At 36.8% G+C, this 20,397-nt stretch overlaps 1 protein-coding gene across 3 annotated transcripts in view; it reads left to right on the top strand.

The window, feature by feature from the left end:
* TRDMT1 (tRNA aspartic acid methyltransferase 1) overlaps positions 1–20,397 on the top strand; it is a 58,004-nt gene that overhangs the window by 12,930 nt on the left and 24,677 nt on the right. For 2 of the 3 annotated variants that reach the window (XR_010751593.1, XM_066385610.1), the window contains exons 2-5: positions 6,560–6,669; positions 17,217–17,293; positions 19,447–19,518; positions 20,162–20,227. Coding sequence is in view for 2 of the 3 variants with exons in the window: in XM_066385610.1 (XP_066241707.1) it covers positions 6,560–6,669; positions 17,217–17,293; positions 19,447–19,518; positions 20,162–20,227 (325 nt within the window). In the remaining variant the exon portion in view is untranslated. The remainder of the gene's footprint in view (positions 1–6,559; positions 6,670–17,216; positions 17,294–19,446; positions 19,519–20,161; positions 20,228–20,397) is intronic. The other variant, XM_066385611.1, reaches the window with a different exon arrangement.

Below are 20,397 nucleotides of genomic sequence, written 5' to 3'. Positions count from 1 at the left end.
AGTACTTTCAGCCTTTTGTATAGTGCATTTTCACCAATGAAATAAAAATTTGTTTTGCATCTTATCTGCATAATCAAACAACTTTCTTTAACTTGTTTGCTTTTCTGATGTTCTTGTTTAATAAAAAAATCAAATACTTCTTTTTATCACTTCATATTTATTTTGAAATATCTCCTAATTTTTGTGAGCAGTGTAGTTAATATTCTAATAAATATGTATGGTATCAGATGGATATAAGATTTATTGGGATGATCATTTAGTAAGTTACATAATGTCTAATCACTGGGGTGTACACCTGAAACTAATATTATATTGCATATCAACTATATATTAAAAATTTTTTAAAAAACATTAAAATTGATATGTCCAAAGTGATTTTTAAGTCTTAAGGTGCATCTTGAAAAACTACTCTATAAAACACTGTATCCTCAATTGATGTTCATGTTTATCTGCAATGAGAGTTTGCATCATACCTGGCACAAGAAGAAATGCCTGGCATTTTCCTGGGCAACTAGGAAGATAGATGCTTGATCTTTCTTACTGAGTTTAACCTTGGGAGGATATAAATTCAGAGGCTACTACAGCCATCTTGATGCAACACAAAAAAGAGTGTATATAAAAATGCACTTGGCCTGACCTGTGGTGGCGCAGTGGATAAAGCATCAACCTGGAAATGCTGAGGTTGCCGGTTCAAAACCCTGGGCTTGCCTGGTTAAGGCACATATGGGAGTTGATGCTTCCTGCTCCTCCCCCCCTTCTCTCTCTCTCTCTCTCTCTCTCACTCTCTCTCCCCTCTCTATAATGAATAAAAAAAATGCACTTAATCCCAAAGGAACAAGGCTAAAATGTATAGAGAAAGAAACAGTTTTCTGGTGACCTGAGTTGAGCCCCTTCTTAAAGCTCTTCCCCAAACCAAGCTTACATTTGGGCTTTATCATTAAATGAGTATTTACAACTTTTATGTTGAGCTTTCTGTAACTTGAAAATAATGGTTCTAATAGGCATTCAAAAGAACACACATTTAAATATCATTTGTCACTATGAGGAAATGCATTTCACATACAAATTTGGCAAGCAGAGTAATGTGAATGCTAAAAGCTTTATGAATGAGTAATTAACTATATATCTACAAAACAGAAGCACTTTCTTTAAATGTCCTAAATTACAGCAATAGTAGGAGTACCTATTTGGGTAGCCCGGACTTCATTATGGGGCCACCCAATTACCTAATCCCATATATGTGTTCTAAATAAAACAAATATGTAGAGAGGCAGTTGTAACCCGCTATCTCCAAAGTCTTTTAAGGAGCTCATAATAGTTTCAGTTGTACAGTCTTATCCATTCTTAAAAAATTTATGTTCTGAAAGTAAAAACAAAGTGGATCCTTAAATTATAGAGAACTCAAAAATAAAGAATTTTAAATTATTATTTTGTCTAATCTATAGTATTCCAGTTAGAAGTCAGGCAGTGTTTAGGAATTTTAATAATTATTGAGCATCTACTATATAGTAACTGTTTTACATATTTTGTAAAACATATTTTGTTTTACATATTTATTTTTTATAGCATCCCTTTGTGAGAACTACTTTATTTGTCCCTCTTTACTCTCCTCCCTGCCCTCATCCCCCTGGTAACCACTTTACTTTTATTTATGTCCCTGAATCTCAGGGGTTTTTTTGTTTGTTTCCGCAGTTAGAAGTTGGAGGCAGTCAGATAGACTCCCACATGCACCCTACTGGGATCCACCCGGCATGCCCACCACGGGGTGATGCTCTGCTCATCTGGGTTGCTGCTCTGTTGTGGCAGGAGCCATTCTAGCATCTGAGGTGGAGGCCATGGAGCCATCCTCAGTGCCCAGGGCCAACTTTGCTCCAATGGAGCCTTGGCTACAGGAGGGGAAGAGAGAGAGAGAGAGGAAGGAGAGGGGGAAGGGTGGAGAAGCAGATGGGCACTTCTCCTGTGTGCCGGAAATCAAACCCAGGACTTCCACAGGCCAGGCTGACACTCTACCACTGAGCCAACCGGCCAGGGCCAATTCTCAGTTCTATATCCCACCTATGTGTAAAATCATATATCGATAGATCTAGCTTTTTCTGATTTACCATAGTTCCCATGTATAAAACACACATTTTCAAAAAATTTGGGGTCTAAAACCTTGGTGTGTCTAATACAGTGGTTGTAGATTTTTTTACTTGTATTTCCCACTTTTTTGCATTTGTTTTTATGCTCATTGTGGAAGACATTGATTAGTCATCAGACACAGATGAGGACAAGCTAATGGATGGGAGTTTTGACAGTGATGAGGAGTTGTATGAATTATATAATGAATAAAACTTGAGTTCAATAACTTTATATAATAGATTTTTTTTTTCCAAATTTTGGGCCCCAAAATTAAGGTGCATCTTATACATGGGATCATTTTATATATGGGAAAATATACAGTACTTATTTCACTGAGTATAAAAACATTAATTTGGCATCTCACTTCCCCAGCTCTGGTCTGTACACATATACCTCAAACAGTTCCATCCTCTTTCTGATTGATGGGCTCTTGTATTTAGTCAGATCTTAGTACAGTGGTACCTTGAGATACAAATTTAATTTGTTCTGTAACTGAGTCGTAAGTCAGTCAACTGTATATTAAACTGCCGATACTGGACCCGTGCGCCAACGGGCCAACTAGTGGCAGCTTCCTGAATCACAACTCGTATCTCGGAATTTCGCTCGGATCTCTAACAAAAATACGGACCGAGTCGCAGCTCGTATCTTAAAAAAGTTCGTATGTTGGTCTGTTTGTATCTCAAGGTACCGCTGTACAATGATCTAAAGTATGTGTTAACCCAAAGTAAATTGCTAAATTAGTTTTGGTTAACTACTAACCAAACTTCTAAGGATTAAAGTCTTCTTTTTCAAACTTATTATTTTATTTGTAATTTTTGTAATTATTTGTACAAATAATTTATTTGTAATTTTTGAAATGCAACAATCTTCTAAATGAAACAAGAAATATACTCTGCTAATAGTGATAAAATATTTGATAATTTTAAATTTAGAGTCCTTGCAGGTCTATTTTGCTTAGTACTTTTATTCTTAATTAAGCTGTAATCACTTTAAAGGAAAGGAAATAGACATTGAATGTAGTCAACTGATCTTCCATTTCACAACTAGATGTCAGTGTTAACATACCTGATTAGATGTCTCAGGTGTGATTTTAAGGAAGTAATTTAAATAACTACTCACCTGTATGAGAGTAGATCAGAAAATAAATGATAAAGAAGGAAAAGAAGAAATGTACCCTTTAACTACTACCAACCAGAGGCTCTTTCCCACAGCTTTTCTAGAAAGTGTGATAAGGAAAAGAACAAACAGTATTGCCATTCAAATGGTATGTGTGTGTGTTTGTATGGGTGATCCTTGCCTACTTTAATAAGAAACACATTTGAGAGCAGGAATTATGTATGTATTGTCAGTGACATTTCTGGCATCTCACCTAGAAGCCTCTCTTAATATAACTGAATCTGCTTTTTTTAGTTCAGTCCTCATAGAAGTGGGAGCATGATACTCCTAATCCTTTCCTTGCAGATCCAATCTGACAACTTTTTAAAAATCATTTATATTGCATATCTCTAACTAGAGTGTCTCATCTTTTATACATGCTTCCTGCCGATAGGTACACAATCTGGAATAATAACTGAAATATACAATAAAATCCAAGTATAGCTATACATCAAAATGCTTTTCAGTATTCCTCTCATTCTACCTTCACCAAAAGATCCTGATGAGTCAGTCCCTTTCCCCCAGTTCTCTCTCCCGTTTGTGAATGACTACCTCTGGATCACCTAAGTGATGGCTCTTCCTTAGGCAAACTTCTATTGAATTGTTTTATTCACTTTGATGTGTTTAGTTAAACATTTTCAAAATATGTGCTTGCAGTATAATAAAGATCTTTACAGGCTACAAATTTAAATACAGTAGGAAATGTCGAGACAGTTGTTCTTTGGAGCTCAAGTTAATATTTTGACAGAATTGACAGTGTTTTTCTGTAAAATTGTTATTTAACATTTTCCTTAGCAACATACCCGTACACCCAAACAATTATGTTTTGAAAAGGCAGGTTAAATTACTGTCAGTAATATCTTAGTACATCCATTTCTCATCATGGAAATACCTTTTTGGTTATGCAGTAGACACTAATTTTATAACAGTCTAAAACATGTGCATTGGTCAATGCAAACAGTGCATTTGTTTATGGATGTTAAAAATCCATTGTTTCCTGAGAAAGAATTTTCAGTTCATCAGTTTTTGGATCACCACATAAAACAATCATTTGGCTATTGCTTTTTGTCAGTTTTTATGTCTTCCAGGCACAGAATAGAAGAACATAAAATCAATTATTGATTATAGTACAGATCTAGCACATCACTGGATTTTCAATCAACCTGAGAAAAAGAGAAGTCATATTAAGTAACTCCTAGCACCCTTAGTTTCCTACATGTAATGTGGAAATGCAAGCAGGTTGCATCTTGCAAATTACAATATATTTTATTTAGCAAAACAAATAGGTTGGTGAAGTTTACTTAATTTTGAGCTCTTACAATGGTTAGTACTAGTTTAGTCCTTGACCTGAATAGTAACAGGTTCGTGATGTGCGAAGTGATCTTTATATACTAATATTTTTTTCTTTTAAAGCTTTCTTGATTTATGTTTCAAGATCTCTCTGATGCTTTTAACAAAGATATAGCTTATAAGTCAAATTTATTTTATATCACGGCTAGTAACTAGTTACTAAATTTACACTCAATTGGATGCAGCTAGCTATGATATTAGTAACTGGATCCCAGTGTTTCCAGTGACCTGTACACAAGGCAGCAGGGTACCTAGGAGTACCTAGCCAAATACTTGGAACCTACTAGACATTTAGTAAATGTTTACTTAGAGACATACAAGCCCCTGTTCTTCCTCTAGCATCATCTCTAGGCCTCAGTGTATGGTTGTGATTTCTGACTGTGTGTGAGCCTTCCCCCTTGCCCCATCTTTTGAGATCTGATTTTATATCCAAATGCCTGCTTCATGAATCCTAGATCCTCACATCCTATTTCTTTTTATTTAAAAAATATTTGGGCTAGCTAAGCTACTATTATTAGCAAATGGGTATTAAAGAAATAGCTGTTTGGAGCTACTATGTACTTTTGTAATATTTTCTCTGATGGTTTTTCTAAAAAGTCTCAAATGCATTTATTTTTAAAAATTACATTTTCTCTTGATTTGGGACAGGGTATACACATAGTTGGTTTTGTGTGTATTTAGCAGCAGCTATGCGCTTACATAGTTCAAAGTTTGCTACATAGTTCAGATATTCTGAATCTGAAAGAATTTTGAACGTGCTTTTCTTTGTTTTTTTTTTGTTTTTTTTTTTTTAATTTTTCCATTGATTGGAGAGAGAGAGAGAAAGGGATGTGGAAAGAGGGCAGAGAGAAGCGTCGTGTCGTTGTTCCATTTAGTTGTGCACTCTGGTTGCTTTTCATATGTGCACTGACTGGGGATTGGACCCGTGACCTCTGTGCACTGAGATGATGCGCTATCCATTTAGGCCGGGGACTAAAAATGATTTTCTTTAGTAGCAAGACAGTGAAGGCATGCCCTTATAATTATTTTTCTTACTCTTTTCATAGTATTTCCTGTTCTGTCTAGGTTATTAATATCTAGTCTATGAAATTTTTACATTTGGACATCAATTAAATGTTCATCTCATTTAAAAACTTAACTAAACCGTAAACAGGTGAATTTTGTATTATGTGAGTGATATCTCAATCAGGCTGTTATTTAAAAAAAACCTTAACTAAAAGCATTTTCACTGGTATTGGAAAACAGCTTTGTATTAATGTTAGAAGGTGAGGAACAAATAGTAGTTACTTACCTAAGGTTCCAAGTCATATGGCTTTTAAGAATATACAGTACTTCTCTTTCTTATTTTTGGTTTAACTTAGGAAAACTTTCTATTTAACTCATAAGTGTATATCTTAATGGAGGGTGGAAAACAAATAAAAGAGATAATGACTAAGACATTTAAATCTTGGTTTTAGCATTGGAATGCAGTTAGAGAGATGAACCAGAAGTACTAAATATTCCACTTCGTGTCTGGCCTGGTTGTCAATTGACAGTCTGAGATCCAACTGGCTCAGCAATTTTCAGTCTTTTCCATCTCCTGGCACACATAAACTAATCATGAAAATTCTGTGGCACACTGAAAAGTATAGTTTTTGCTGATCTGACAAAAAAAATAGGTATAATTTTGATTCATTCACAGTAGATGGCTATTGTTGTGTGGGCTGTTGTCATTTTTTTATTTGACAATCTAAAGGAAAAGAGGTCAGTGACCCCTAACTAAATAGACATTGCCTGTTTTAAAAATTCTTGTGGCACACTGGTTAAAAATACTGAACTAGGTAATTGAGGAAGTGAGGAAATGTACTATGAAATTTGTTAGTTGACTTTTTTCTATAATGAATAAATCGATGATAGGACTTTACGTTTTAAGATACTCCGTTTCTCATTACAGAAAGCTGTATACCTGCACAGGTGGTGGCTGCCATTGATGTAAACAACGTTGCTAACCAAGTATACAAGTATAATTTTCCTCACACACTGTTACTGGCCAAGACAATTGAAGTGAGTAACTAGTATTATTGTTTTAATAAGTATATAGCAAGAAAAACATGATTGAAAAACACTGAAAGATACTAGTATCTTAATTCAAGGATAAGTCATATATAAATGGAAAAGTTTAGGAGAAGGGAATTAATGTTTTATAGTCTATCAAAAGATAACATACTATTTTTTTTGCCTTATTATTTTTAAATTTTCAGCTTCTGAGAGAGAGACCAGTATTTTGGTTTCTAAAAAAAGAGATTGAAATGTAAGAAGATGCTTGACTTCTAAATGCTTGGTTCTGTAATTATATTAAACTTTGCTTGATTCTTTACTTTTAAATAATACTCTTGTACTATGTATATGTATAGTATAGCAGGAATGAAAATAAGAGAGGCAGTCACTGGTGTTTTTGGAAGGAAAAGCAGGGAGGACATCCAAAATTTACAGATAATATCATGGAAAATTACAGTGGTTTCTCAGTAGATCAAACATTCACGAACGAGGCATGATTAGCTTCACAGTGAGAAAGCCTCTGATGTAGTCTCTAACAATATCCAATGCACAGTATCAGCAGGTACTATTATTGAGTTCACTCACAATTCCAGAAAGAAAGGCACCACTTGGCAAAAAGATTTTTGCTGTTATTTATTTTAGCAAGCCTGTCAAAATTAAAGGTACTACAATATTTAGGTATGATAAGCTCAGCAGAAGTATTTAACACTGAAGTACTTTGTTATTTTTTAATTTTTCTTTTAAGTGAGAGGAGGGGAGATAGACAGACTCCTGCTCCCCCCACCCCAGGATCTACCAGGCAACCCCCGTCTGGGGCTGATGCTCAGATCAACTGAACTATCTTCAGCACCTGAGGTTGATGCTTAGACCAACCAAGCTATCCTCACGGCCCAGGGCCAACTTTTGAATCATTCAAGCCATTGGCTGTGAGAGCAAGAAGGGGGAGAGGAAGAGGAAGAGGAAGAGAAGCAGATGGTTGCTTCTCATGTGTGCCCTGATCGGGGATCGAACCCGGGACATCTGCATGCCAGGCTGATGCTCTATCCATTGAGCAGAACAGGCATTCAGCTTTTCAAGGGATGCCAGATATAACTTAGATACAGCCTTTGCCTTTAAGAACTTACTATTTAATGCAGAAGTTGGACTTGTAAACCATTTTCTTTGGGATGATGATTAAATGTGTCATAAAAAATATATTCTCCAAAACTTTATTCCTTTTCCTAATAGAAATAAGAAAAGGAGAGAAAAGAGGAGATGGAAATCATTATTAATTAAAATAGGATTTAGCCATAAGCCAAAACAAAAAACTATGAAAAATACTGTCAATGCAATGGAATTGGGAAAAATTGAATGAGGTTGGCAAACTTCTACATATTTTGTGCAGAATTAAAAATGAAAGAGTGGCAAGGCAGAAGACACTATACTCAGCAATTGTTTGTTCAAAGTCAGGAGAAGAGACATTTAAAAACTTAAATCACTAGGCTGAAAGAGTCTTTGCAACCTCTACAGGCTTTCTGCTTGCCCTGAATGTGAGAACGTGTCTTAGGGACTGAGGTACGCTCTTAGGTTAGAGCACACTGTGGGTTCTTCCTAGAAACAGTGTGGTCACAAAGTACCTGAATAGAGCTGCCATAGTTTCACCTTGTCCTTTACTAAACTCCTGTGGTTATGTAGCCTTCATTTAAAAATGAAATTAAAAAATGGTTATAAAAATTAATAATTGGAAAGGAACAAGCTTGAGGCTATATTAAGATAGTATTTTTTAAAAGAGGTAAGGAACATAAAAGCAGAATATACAACAAAAATTATTAAAAAGCAAAAAATAATTTCAAGCACGTTTCTAGCAGCTTGAAGCATTCAAGTAAAACGTGGTATCTTCAAAATAAGAACTAAAATAAATATAATGGCTCAAAAAGCAATAAGACAATAGTAGGGCTTGAAAAGTATCAGCTATCTGGGAAAAATAACAAGAGAAAAATGAAATGATTATAGAAATAAAAGTCATATCAGAGTAACAAAAAATAAAATGGCTAGTGTCATAAATAGGGTCATGAAAGATTGAGCTTGAGAAAAATGAAGCAAAAAAAAAAAAGGAAAAGAATACAGATTAGAATGTTGCAGAATAAATAAGTGTTCCATAATAAACTAATCAGTGCCTCTGAAGAAAATGATAAAACAAATAGAATGAAAATATTAACAGAAATAGATGAAAAAATTCCTAAAATAAAAACCTACAGCCACTCATGAATCACAGTTACAACCCTTTATTGAAAAAATTAATGACAATCAATCTAACTAAACAAGAGATGAATCAAAGTAGAAAACCCAGGAATGAAGTTGCCTTGTTAGGAAGGAAATTATGGTTAGAAAACGGGGTGAATATATAAACCTTTGCAGTGTTGAAATAATAATGTAACTGGAGTAGGAGAAGAAAAGGAGACTCAGAAAGTACGTTCATTCTTTGAAAGGTAAGTGCAGCTATAGATTTTTAGTACAGTATTGTTATTGTAAGGAGCTCAGCAGAGTAGGGAAAGATGACTGAGCTGTCAGAGGTCAGAGTAGCTGGTTAAAAGAACAAGGCAAATGAAGGAGAGAAGCCTGTCACGTACTGTGATGATAAAAGCAAGTCTCTATAAAGCAGAGAAAATGCAGACACCCCCTGTTTAATTTCCCCATGAGATAGCACACTGGTGGAGAGTTGGAGGATAGGCACAGATGTGGGGGTCAGCTCACTGGTAAGAGGCCGTTGGTGTTAAGGGAAAGTTGTGGGGGGCAAGGCTAGGTGTGGAAAGTGCTGTTAGTCAGAGGGGACAAAAGAATCTACAAGGTTTCTCGCTCCTCATGTAAAGAGCCCACGGCAGAAACAGATGATGCCTGAAGAGGACCTCTGGCCAAGTCCTCAGAGACCTAGGGATGAATGCACATATGTGAACAGCATGACTAATCGCAGGGCCTAAGACTTTGACTGCAGCTGCCCTCAGAGACTGAGATGCACTGGCCGTGCGTGGAGCTTTTCCCTGCTGGCAGAGCCTTAGTAATTGCCTATAATCAGGCCTGAAGCATCACATGCAGGCTTTTAACCAGGAGCAAGACTCTTGAGTAATAAAGATAACTAACTAGTAATAAAACTAAAATCGGTAATGTATTTAGGTAGAAAATGAGAAATTACTAAGTCACTACTATATAAACTTTCTGTGAGTAGAAACCTTGCCTCTATGTTAATTTTTGTATTCCCAGACCTAGCACAATGCCGGGCATAGCGTAGATACTGTGAAATATTAGTGGCAAATTAGTGAATTAATTTATGAACATTGTTCAATGAACAACATATTATATCTAAAAAAATGGGCAAATATCAAGCAAATGGCAACAAAGGATAGCAGGCATTTCAGAATTAATATTAGAAATATGGACTTAAAGGCAAAAAGCATTTGAGTCATAGAAAGTTACTTTATAATGATAGTTAGTGCAATCCTTAAAAGAGTTAATTCTCGTGAGTATTCATGTACAAAATAGCATCAGTGTTCATAGGGAAGCAACTGGTAGGAAATACCTATTCAGTGAGCTTTATTGAGTACCTACTATATGCCACAAGAGAGGCAAAACATTTTCTTATGAATATAAGCTCAGTAATTCTGAGTAAAATATGATTAAATAGATCAGAAGCACATTAAAAGAATAATATAGCATAAGCAAAATGGATTTTGTTTGGGAATACAAAAGTAGTTTTAGTACTTAGAAGTTCTATTCATATTGAACATGTTAATAACTGGAAAGAGCAAAGCTATATGTTAGAAACCATTTGACAAAATGAAATGTCTTTCTGATCATTTTTAATCTCTTAGTAAAATTAGAACAAATGACTATTATAACAAGATATATATGACACTTACTGGTTTTATGTATGTACATGGACATGTGTTTATATTTGTGTTTAAATACACATACATATCTCCAAGTCCAGCAACATGTTAAATGGTATGTCTTTAAAAAAATATTCTCATTAAAATAATAACTAAGACAAGGGTGTGCACTATTTAATATTGTTGTGAAAATTAGCTAATGCACTTACACAAGAGAAATAGGAAGGTTATAAAATTAATTGCATATGCCTGGAAGACACAAAACATATTGTGCTAAAAATAGTATTAAGGACTTAGTATATTTAATAGTTGACTAAAAACAGTATGAAGAATAACTGGTACATTTGGTAAGGAGACTGGTTACAAAGATATGATTGATAGCCAGGAGCTTACTATATGCAAACAAAACACATTAGAAAATATAATGGAAGAAAATTCCTATTTATAAAATAAAAGTTATAAACAAAATAAAAATTATAAACACCAAGAAATAAACTTTACAAGCAATTTGCATGACCCACATGGTAGTAAATGAGATTTGAAAAATGGAAACAGTGGTATTGGACAGGATGACACTACTGTACAAATTTTAGTTCTCTTCTACATTCGCCAAAATTGTCAGTTGTTTTCTAATCTACAAAGTTCTTCCTAAAGTATAGATAAAAATTAACTATAAGAATAACTAGGGGCCTGACCTGTGGTGGCGCAGTGGATAAAGCGTCGACCTGGAAATGCTGAGGTCGCCGGTTCGAAACCCTGGGCTTGCCTGGTCAAGGCACATATGGGAGTTGATGATTCCAGCTCCTCCCCCCGTCTCTCTCTCTGTCTCTCACTCTCTCTCTCTCTGTCTCTCCCTCTCCTCTCTAAAATGAATAAATAGCCTGACCTGTGGTGGCGCAGTGGATAAAGTGTCAACCTGGAAACGCTGAGGTTGCCAGTTCAAAACCCTGGGTTTGCCTGGTCAAGGCACATATGGGAGTTGATGCTTCCTGCTCCTCCCCCCTTCTCTCTCTCTCTCTCTCCTCTCTCCTCTCTATAATGAATAAATAAAATCTTTAAAAAAATAAATAAAATAAAATGAATAAATAAATAAATAAAATTAAAAAAAAAAAGAATAACTAGGAAACTTTCTGAGAAAAGAAGGACTAAAGAAAATAGGGGGACAAATAAAACTTTTCATCGCTATGTGATAAATATTGTTAGCACACTGAGTTTCTCTAATATTCTGTGAAAGCAAAGATATTCCTGTTAACTTGTATGGCCAGGTGTAGGGTCAGTGGTCGCCGTGGCCATGCAAGTTCTTATTGGATTCTGGCAGACAGTAAAGGAACAGTGGAGCCAGAAAATGGTGGGCCATTCTGTTTATTAAAGTCTCATAATGGCAGACTAGCAAACAGGCAGGGAAGACTGCTTTCCTTTCTCTCTCTGGACTCTCATGGATTCATAGACCCCCCACAAGCAAGGAGCAAACAGGCCCCCACTAGCCTCAGCAGATCTCAGGGTTCCCAAGCCCCTCAGCACTCCCTCTCTCTAGACTAGTGGTTCTCAAAGTATGCACCAGGGTGCACTGGTGCGCCCTAGAAGATTTCCAGGTGCGCTCTATAGCAGGGGTCAGGAACCTTTTTGGCTGAGAGAGCCATGAACACCACATATTTTAAAATGTAATTCTGTGAGAACCATACAACGACCCGTGTATGTTACGCATTATCCAATAAAAATTTGGTGTTGTCCATGAGCGGTAGGAAATGAATGGATTGTAATACATGAGAATGTTTTATATTTTTAACATTATTATTTTTTTTTATTAAAGATTTGTCTGCCAGCCAAATACAGCCATCAAAAGAGCCACATCTGGCTCGCGAGCCATAGGTTCCCAACCCCTGCCCTATGGTATTCCAGAGAAATATGTGCCTGTGGGGACCAAAAATCCAACAGGGTTTTTGGGGTTTAGATTTTAGGGGGACAGAGGTGTGGGGATTGGCTGTAAGCTGACAGTCTGCCCAACCCCCTACATCACTTGCCTGATTAGGTTGCAAAAAGCTGTTAAGCTGTGGTGCTGGATTGTTTACACTACCCCCATGTTCCCCGGAAAGACTGTAGACAAGTTTCTTCTATCCTTTGTTTGGTGTAGAGTTAAGATAATATATATGGTGGGGGTTTTCTGCACTCAACACGATTAAGAGTAAAAAGAGAGGAATTCTTCAATGTATTGATGAGGAAATGAGAGTTTGCTTTTCAAATACATGCCCAAACATTGAAGAAATCACTAGGCTCATGTTTCTCATAAATACAAGAATGAAAAAACACATTCACACCAGGACCTGCCGGATTTACTAAATCTTACTGAGAACGTATCTATATATATAGAAAGAAAACATTTTTGTTGTTTTTTTATTTTTTAACGCCTCTTTTTTACAAATTCTAAAAAGCATAACTCAAAAAATGTAACACAAAAATGTTTTCTAATGTCAGAATAAATTTAATTTTGTTGTACTTATTTTATTTAATTACTATAAAAGCACACTTGGACTTTGTAATTTTTTTCTTTAATATTTGACTTAATTATTATAACATATTTCTCAGAAATTTGTATATAGTGTGCCTACAATTATTTGTAGGATTTTAAATGCACCCCGACTTCAAAAATTTGAGAACCGCAGCTCTAGACTTTCCAGCCAAAAGCAGGCTGGGCGAAAAACCCCTTCTCCAGCAAACAACAACAAACAACTGCCCCTCCCAAGCAAGAAGGCAACCATAATTTGCAATATGCTTTCCTGAGGGCAAGCACCCACAGCCTTTTACAGACCACAGACTCACCGCTGCCCCTAAGTGCAAAATACAAGTGAGCAACCTAACTCACTTGTTTCACACTTGAAACACAGTGGTTTGCCCAACACCAGGCTATGGAAAAAGAATAGATTTCCACTAGCTTTAAAATGTCAAATTACACTTCACTCTTGAACAACATGGAGTCAAGGCACTGACCGCCGTGCATCAAACATCCACATACAACTTTTATTTTTCTCCTGTAGTGACCCATTGAATCTTGGCTGCCACATTCAGACAGACAGAAAGCACAAGGGCCCTGTTTTTCTTGCATCTGCACTAGAATTGTAGCAGCAGACAGTAATGGCTCCAGTTCTGTCAAATTGATGCATCATATACAACTCTTTTTTTTTTTTTTTTACAGACACAGAGAGAGGGATAGATAGGGACAGACAGACAGGAATGGAGAGAGATGAGAAGCATCAATCATCAGTTTTTCATTGCAACACCTTAGTTGTTCATTGATTGCTTTCTCATATGTGCCTTGACCCTTGACTGTGGGCCTTCAGCAGACCGAGTGACCCCTTGCTCAAGCCAGCGACCTTGGGTTCAAGCTGGTGAGCCTTGCTCAAACCAGATGAGCCCGCGCTCAAGCTGGCGACCTCGGGGTCTCGAACCTGGGTTCTCCGCATCCCAGTCCAACACTGTATCCACTGCACCACCGCCTGGTCAGGCCATATACAACTCATGACTCTCCAAAAACTTAAGTTGACCTTCAGTATCTGTGATTAGTTCCAGGACCCTGCTATATATATCAAAATCTTCAGATTGTTGTAAGGTACCAAAAAGCTGAAAAATTAATATTGATATTCTAGGAGGAAAGGTCAGGCTTTCCTGTCCCGTCCTTCCTTTGGGGAGGGGAGGGAGAAGAATGTAGAAGTTTCTAGCTTGCAAGAAACAATGGGTCATTTAGTTTTAAATCTAAAATAAAGGTTAACCGAGAAACTTCTCTTTCAATGGGAGACAGAATTTACATACCACCTTGCATTGATTGTAGTTCCTCCCCCTTCCTGGAATCTTGAGAGTAAAATACCTCTCGGCTAGTGAGGAAAGATGAACCCTAAAAGATTTGTAAACATCTTTGATTGTGTTACCTTGAAAGTCTTAATGTTTCTGTATATCCTCTAAACAAATGTTGTCAGCTTGTGCCATGATGTCATGCTCTCCCCCGCCCATGTGTGATCAAGGGTATATAAGCAGCCCCTGAACTATTTTTGGGACACACGATTTGGGTCTGCTGCAGGTATAAGCCATATGTGGCCAGCATATTTAATAAATCTCCTCCTTTATTAAAACTCTTCAAAATTCATCTGGATTGGGTGTCTCTACATAAACCCGATGGAGTGAGGTACGGTGCCTTTCAGAATCTGGCGTATGGTACTTTATAACAAGATGTTCAAGTGATCTGTGCCCTAGGTAAAATGGCATAGATCAGCAATATTCAATAGGTACGTTGCAAGAATTTTTAAGACATACAATACCAGACAGGTCAGGGGCACTGATCTCTTTTCCCTTAGCTTGTCAAATACAAAAATGACAACAGCCAACACGATGGCCTTCCAGTGTGAATGATTCAAAATGATAACCGTTTTTTTATTAGTTCAGCAAAAAATATATTTTTTGGTGTGCCACAGAATTTTAGTAATTAATTTATGGGTGCCATGAGATGAAAACGGTTGAAAATTGCTGGTGTAAATCACTGTGTATGGTCAGCCCTCTGCATCTATGGACTGCCAACTGCAGTTTGAAAACAGTACAGGTATTTGTTTTTTTGTTGTTTTTTAAATTTAATTTTTTTTTTTTTTTTTTACAGAGACAGAGAGAGAGTCAGAGAGAGGGATATACAGGGACAGACAGACAGGATCGGAGAGAGATGAGAAGCATCAATCATTTGTTTTTCACTGCACATTGCAACACCTTAGTTGTTCATTGATTGCTTTCTCATATGTGCCTTGACCGTGGGCCTTCAGCAGACCGAGTAACCCCTTGCTCGAGCCAGCAACCTTGGGCTCAAGCTGGTGAGCTTTTGCTCAAACCAGATGAGCCTGCATTCAAGCTGGCAACCTCGGGGTCTCGAACCTGGGTCTTCTGCATCCCAGGCCGATGCTCTATCCACTGCACCACCGCCTGGTCAGGCAGGTATTTATTTTAAAGAGATCTGTGGATAAGTGGACCTGTGCAGTTCATACCCATGTTATTCAAGGGTCAACTGTATTAAAGATAATTTGTGTATCTCTATAACTTGAACCCCAACACATTATTGACCTAGAATGCCAGGTTAAAAAAATGTGAATAGTGTGTGTGATTATTTTTTGCATAACTGCTCCATCATTTGGATTGCTCTATAAAAAAGTTACTATTTTCGAGAATCCTGGCCCTGGCCAGCTGAGTCAGTTGGTTAGAGCATCATCCCCATATGCCAAGGTTGCAGGTCCAATCCCCCGGTCAGGGCGCATACAAGAAACAACCAAATGAATACATAAATAAATGAAACTGTGCTTTTCTTTCAAATCAGTGCTTGTCTCTGTGTCATTCGCTCTTCTTCCCTTCCTCTCTCTTTCTAAAAATCAATAAATTTAAAAAAAATTATAGAATTTTTTTAAATTGTAATTTTTCATATCTTAGCTGTATTAGAGACATTAACTCTATTCTAGACATAGGAAGCTGCTGATGTAAAAGAGTGTTGTTTTATTTTTACTTCAGTTTTAGGAATTGAACTTTAATCTACATTTCAGTTACGAAATCAATAAGTTGTTTATCACATGGCCCTGTGCTGACAGTCTATTTTACTGGAGTCTGATGTGCCTCATGTTTTCTGACAGACTGTTTGTTGTATGATTTTCAAATTGTTTTCTTTAGAACCCAAAGTTCAGAGATGCTTTGAGAACTTTTCAATATTTAATTATGATTTCATTTTACATATACATCTTGAATTACTTAAAAGCCTATGAGTTAAAAATGATAGTCATGTACATTTAAACTTTACAAAGTAGAGACAACTAATGTGTTCCCCAGGTTAGCTCAGTCTCTACAAAACTCAGAATAAAGCTTTTCCTGCTTTGTTTATGTACTTAAATTTAGAAATGTGTCATAATCAGGAACACTGTGATTCTGGACTTGTTGCTTTAAATTTCTGTAAACTTAACAGCGTGCACGTGAAGAGTGCTTCCTGAGAACTGGCAGACCCGACTTGTGTTTGCCAGTATGTATTTTCTGATATATAAAACAGAAGCAAAATGGCACATTTCCCGACTGCTTAGCCCAGTGGGAATTATTTTGATTAATTTTATCTACACTCTTTTAAAGGTCTGACTGCACACAACTATACAACAGTATAATAATTGTGCAAACTGAGAAACAGGACTTTTTCTCATTTGGTGGCACATTAATAGAGACATACATGAAAGGGATGGTGACTGGTCAGTATATTACATTCCTAAATAAAAAAATATATATTGATAGAGAGGTATTTAAAATTTTCTTAGACCCTAGGTTAAAAATCATTAGTTATAAAGTTCTCCATGTTTGACTCTGGAAGACACAGCAGTGTTAGAATGAGGTACCATGGAAGCAAGAAATACTCAGGAACCCAGAACGGAGTGTTACAGCTCTGCTTTGCCTGGTTCTGGTACTTGGGGGAAGTCACTTAATTTTTTATAACTGTTTACTACACAAGATTACTTTGGAAAGTTAGTTTAACTGAAGTTGTTTTGAAAAGTATTGTGTTATATAAACTTTGAGATATTGTAAATAGAACTATTAACTGGTATAATTTCTGATATATTTAGTTATATTAGTATTTTTACTCTTTTTTCATTCTATACCATGTTTTTACATTTTTCCTTTCAAATGTTTATTCCTTAGGGCATTACACTAGAAGAGTTTGACAGATTATCTTTCAATATGATTTTAATGAGTCCTCCCTGTCAGCCATTCACAAGGTATGTATAATAAATACTTCTTTGTTGAAAAAGAATACTTTTGAAGGACTCATTATATTAAATCGTACCATAGTTTTGAGCATGGACACTTTGAAGTCCATCAGCTGCATTTTCATAGTTTTGAAAATTTTTATGAATAATCACTTTTATCTATTCATATTTATAATTCAGTGTTCTAACACTGCTCTGAAATAATGATATAAAGCAGGGGTCCCCAAACTACGGCCCGCAGGCCGCATGCGGCCCCCTGAGGCCATTTATCCGGCCTCCACCGCACTTCCGGAAGGGGCACCTCTTTCATTGGTGGTCAGTGAGAGGAGCATAGTTCCCATTGAAATACTGGTCAGTTTGTTGATTTAAATTTACTTGTTCTTTATTTTAAATATTGTATTTGTTCCCGTTTTGTTTTTTTACTTTAAAATAAAATATGTGCAGTGTGCATAGGGATTTGTTCATAGTTTTTTTATAGTCCGGCCCTCCAGTGGTCTGAGGGACAGTGAACTGGCCCCCTGTGTAAAAAGTTTGGGGACCCCTGATATAAAGTATAGTGCAGTAAGTACAGAAAGCATTATCATTATCAAGCATTCTGTACTGTGCTTTCATAGGACTGGCAGTGCAGTAGGTTTGTTTATGTCAGTATCACCACAAACAGGAATAATGCACTGCTGATGGCTACAGTGTCACTGGGCAATAGGGATTTCTCCAGCTCCATTATATAGTCTGATGCTGATGGCAACAGAAACTAATTCTGTAGTGCTGCTACTCTCACTTGGAATACTCAGAAGAGAGGGCTAGACTGAGAAGAACCTAAGGTTTCTGAACAATCTATTCAAATCAACTCTAATCTGTCTGAGCCTCAGGCCACTCATTGTTTTGGTCCTGCTGTCAGTTCTGAGAAACTGACACATGATATTAAGTAATTTATTTAAGACTATGAAGCTAGTCAGTCTCTGTTTCTACTTCTGGGGCCCAAGTCCAAGTCTTCCTTTCTGCTTGATATTTTGAATCTTTTGGAAAAAAATTTTTCAAGTACAGTTTACATTCAATATTATTTTATATTAGTTTCAGGTATAGGTATACAGCATAGTGGTCAGACAGTTAATTATATTAAATCTTATTTATAAGAAATAACTGCTAGTCCAAACACTGCCTCTTTATGTGACCTGTTTTGACCTAATTAGTGTAATCAAGTCGCAACTGCTGCTTATAGAATTAAGCCTTCGGTTTAAGTCTCTCCTTTTTACATTGGACAAGATTATCTTAGTTTTACCTACTCCTCTGATCTACTTAGATGGTGATAAGTCATCAGTGCCATCAGCTCCACATTGTCACCCTCCCCAACCAGCTCATTCACTGAACTTTTGTTGTCTCATCTGAGGCAGAGCAAATGGTGCCATCAGCAGTTCTGTGCGGGCGCGCGCGCGCGCTCGTGTGTGTGTGTGTGTGTGTGTGTGTGTGTGTGTGTGTGTGTGTGTGTCTTTCCTAATCAAGCAATGTTATTCTTTGTGGACTTCTTGTTTATCTTTGCCTTAAGGTAAGTTTTTTAGCATATGGTATTGTAAAAATAAATTTTAAATGTGTTTATTAGATAGGCAAGGCTTTTTAAAAAATGAATAAATGCATTTTAGCAACAAAGATGATCATATTGGCCCTGGCCGGTTGGCTCAGCGGTAGAGCGTCAGCCTGGCATGCAGAGGTCCTGGGTTCGATTCCCGGCCAGGGCACATAGGAGAGGCGCCCATTTGCTTCTCCACCCCCCCCCCCTTTCCTCTCTGTCTCTCTCTTCCCCTCCTGCAGCCGGGGCTCCATTGGAGCAAGGATGGCCCGGGCGCTGGGGATGGCTCCTTGGCCTCTGCCCCAGGCGCTGGAGTGGCTCTGGTCGCGGCAGAGCGACGCCCCGGAGGGGCAGAGCATCGCCCCCTGGTGGGAAGAGCGTTACCCCTGGTGGGCGTGCCGGGTGGATCCCTGTCGGGCGCATGCGGGAGTCTGTCTGACTGTCTCTCCCCGTTTCCAGCTTCAGAAAAGAAAAAAAAAAAAAGATGATCATATTTTTTGTGAAGATCAACTAATTTAATTCATTCAGTTTTTAAAAGTGATTTGCTGTCTTGAGAAGATTCTTGATAAACTTATTTGTGCCCTTTCATTCCCCTTAGAATTGGTCTTCAAGGTGATGTGACTGATCCAAGAACGAGTAGCTTCTTATATATTCTAGATATCCTTCCAAGGTAAAACCTTAGATTCCTGTACAAGCTTACCTTAAAGTTAAAACTTTGCATCTGAAAAAAAAACAAACAAAAAAAACTTTGCATCTGGAAGAATGTGATGTTGGTCATTTTATAGAGATTAGTGGATTACACATGCTGCCTGCAGATATTGTGCCGTTTATCTTCTGCCGTGACCAACAGAATAACTGCAAATGTTTGCTGATTCCACAGTTGCCACTGCAGTGAGTGACAGCGAATTACAGCCTAAAAGCTAAATTCCATCACCTCTGCTCATAGTATTAATGCAGATGAAGCTTATGTGAATAAATGCTGTTGCCCATGGCCTGGGATCGTGTGCTAACCCTTGGAGTCACCATTCTGTGCAAGCGCAGCCCTTTGAGTCTGTGTGAACCCATGTTTTGTGATAAACTTAATGGAAATTAACATTACAGATGTTAACTTTATCAGGTGTGCCATGAATATGGAGAAAAATGAATAAAATATGAGTTGTCTTCATCCCTTATAAAATTCTTTTATTAAAAAAATAAGAGTTCAGAAAGTTTCTTGCCTCTTATTTCCCACAAGTAAGAATTTTCTTTATTTCTTCTTAGCAATGAGATTTTTGGAATTCCATTTGTTTTTGTTTTTGTATTTTTTTTTTTAGGTTACAAAAATTACCGAAGTATATTCTTTTAGAAAATGTTAAAGGTTTTGAAGTATCTTCTACAAGGTAAAAAATATATTTGTCCTGTGTTCTTCTTAGACATAGTATATTTTATAGTAGGAGCTATTGTGAAATAAATATCTTAAAAATGAACATGTACATCCTGACATTTTACATGTTATATATGTAACAATACATTATTATTGATTTTGACTAATAAATAATGTAAAGCAACA

The sequence above is a fragment of the Saccopteryx leptura genome, chromosome 5, assembly GCF_036850995.1.
Source record: "Saccopteryx leptura isolate mSacLep1 chromosome 5, mSacLep1_pri_phased_curated, whole genome shotgun sequence".
NCBI classification, from domain to species: domain Eukaryota; kingdom Metazoa; phylum Chordata; class Mammalia; order Chiroptera; family Emballonuridae; genus Saccopteryx; species Saccopteryx leptura.
The sequence above is the reverse complement of the archived record's forward strand: the minus strand, read 5'-3'. Positions and strand labels throughout refer to the sequence as shown.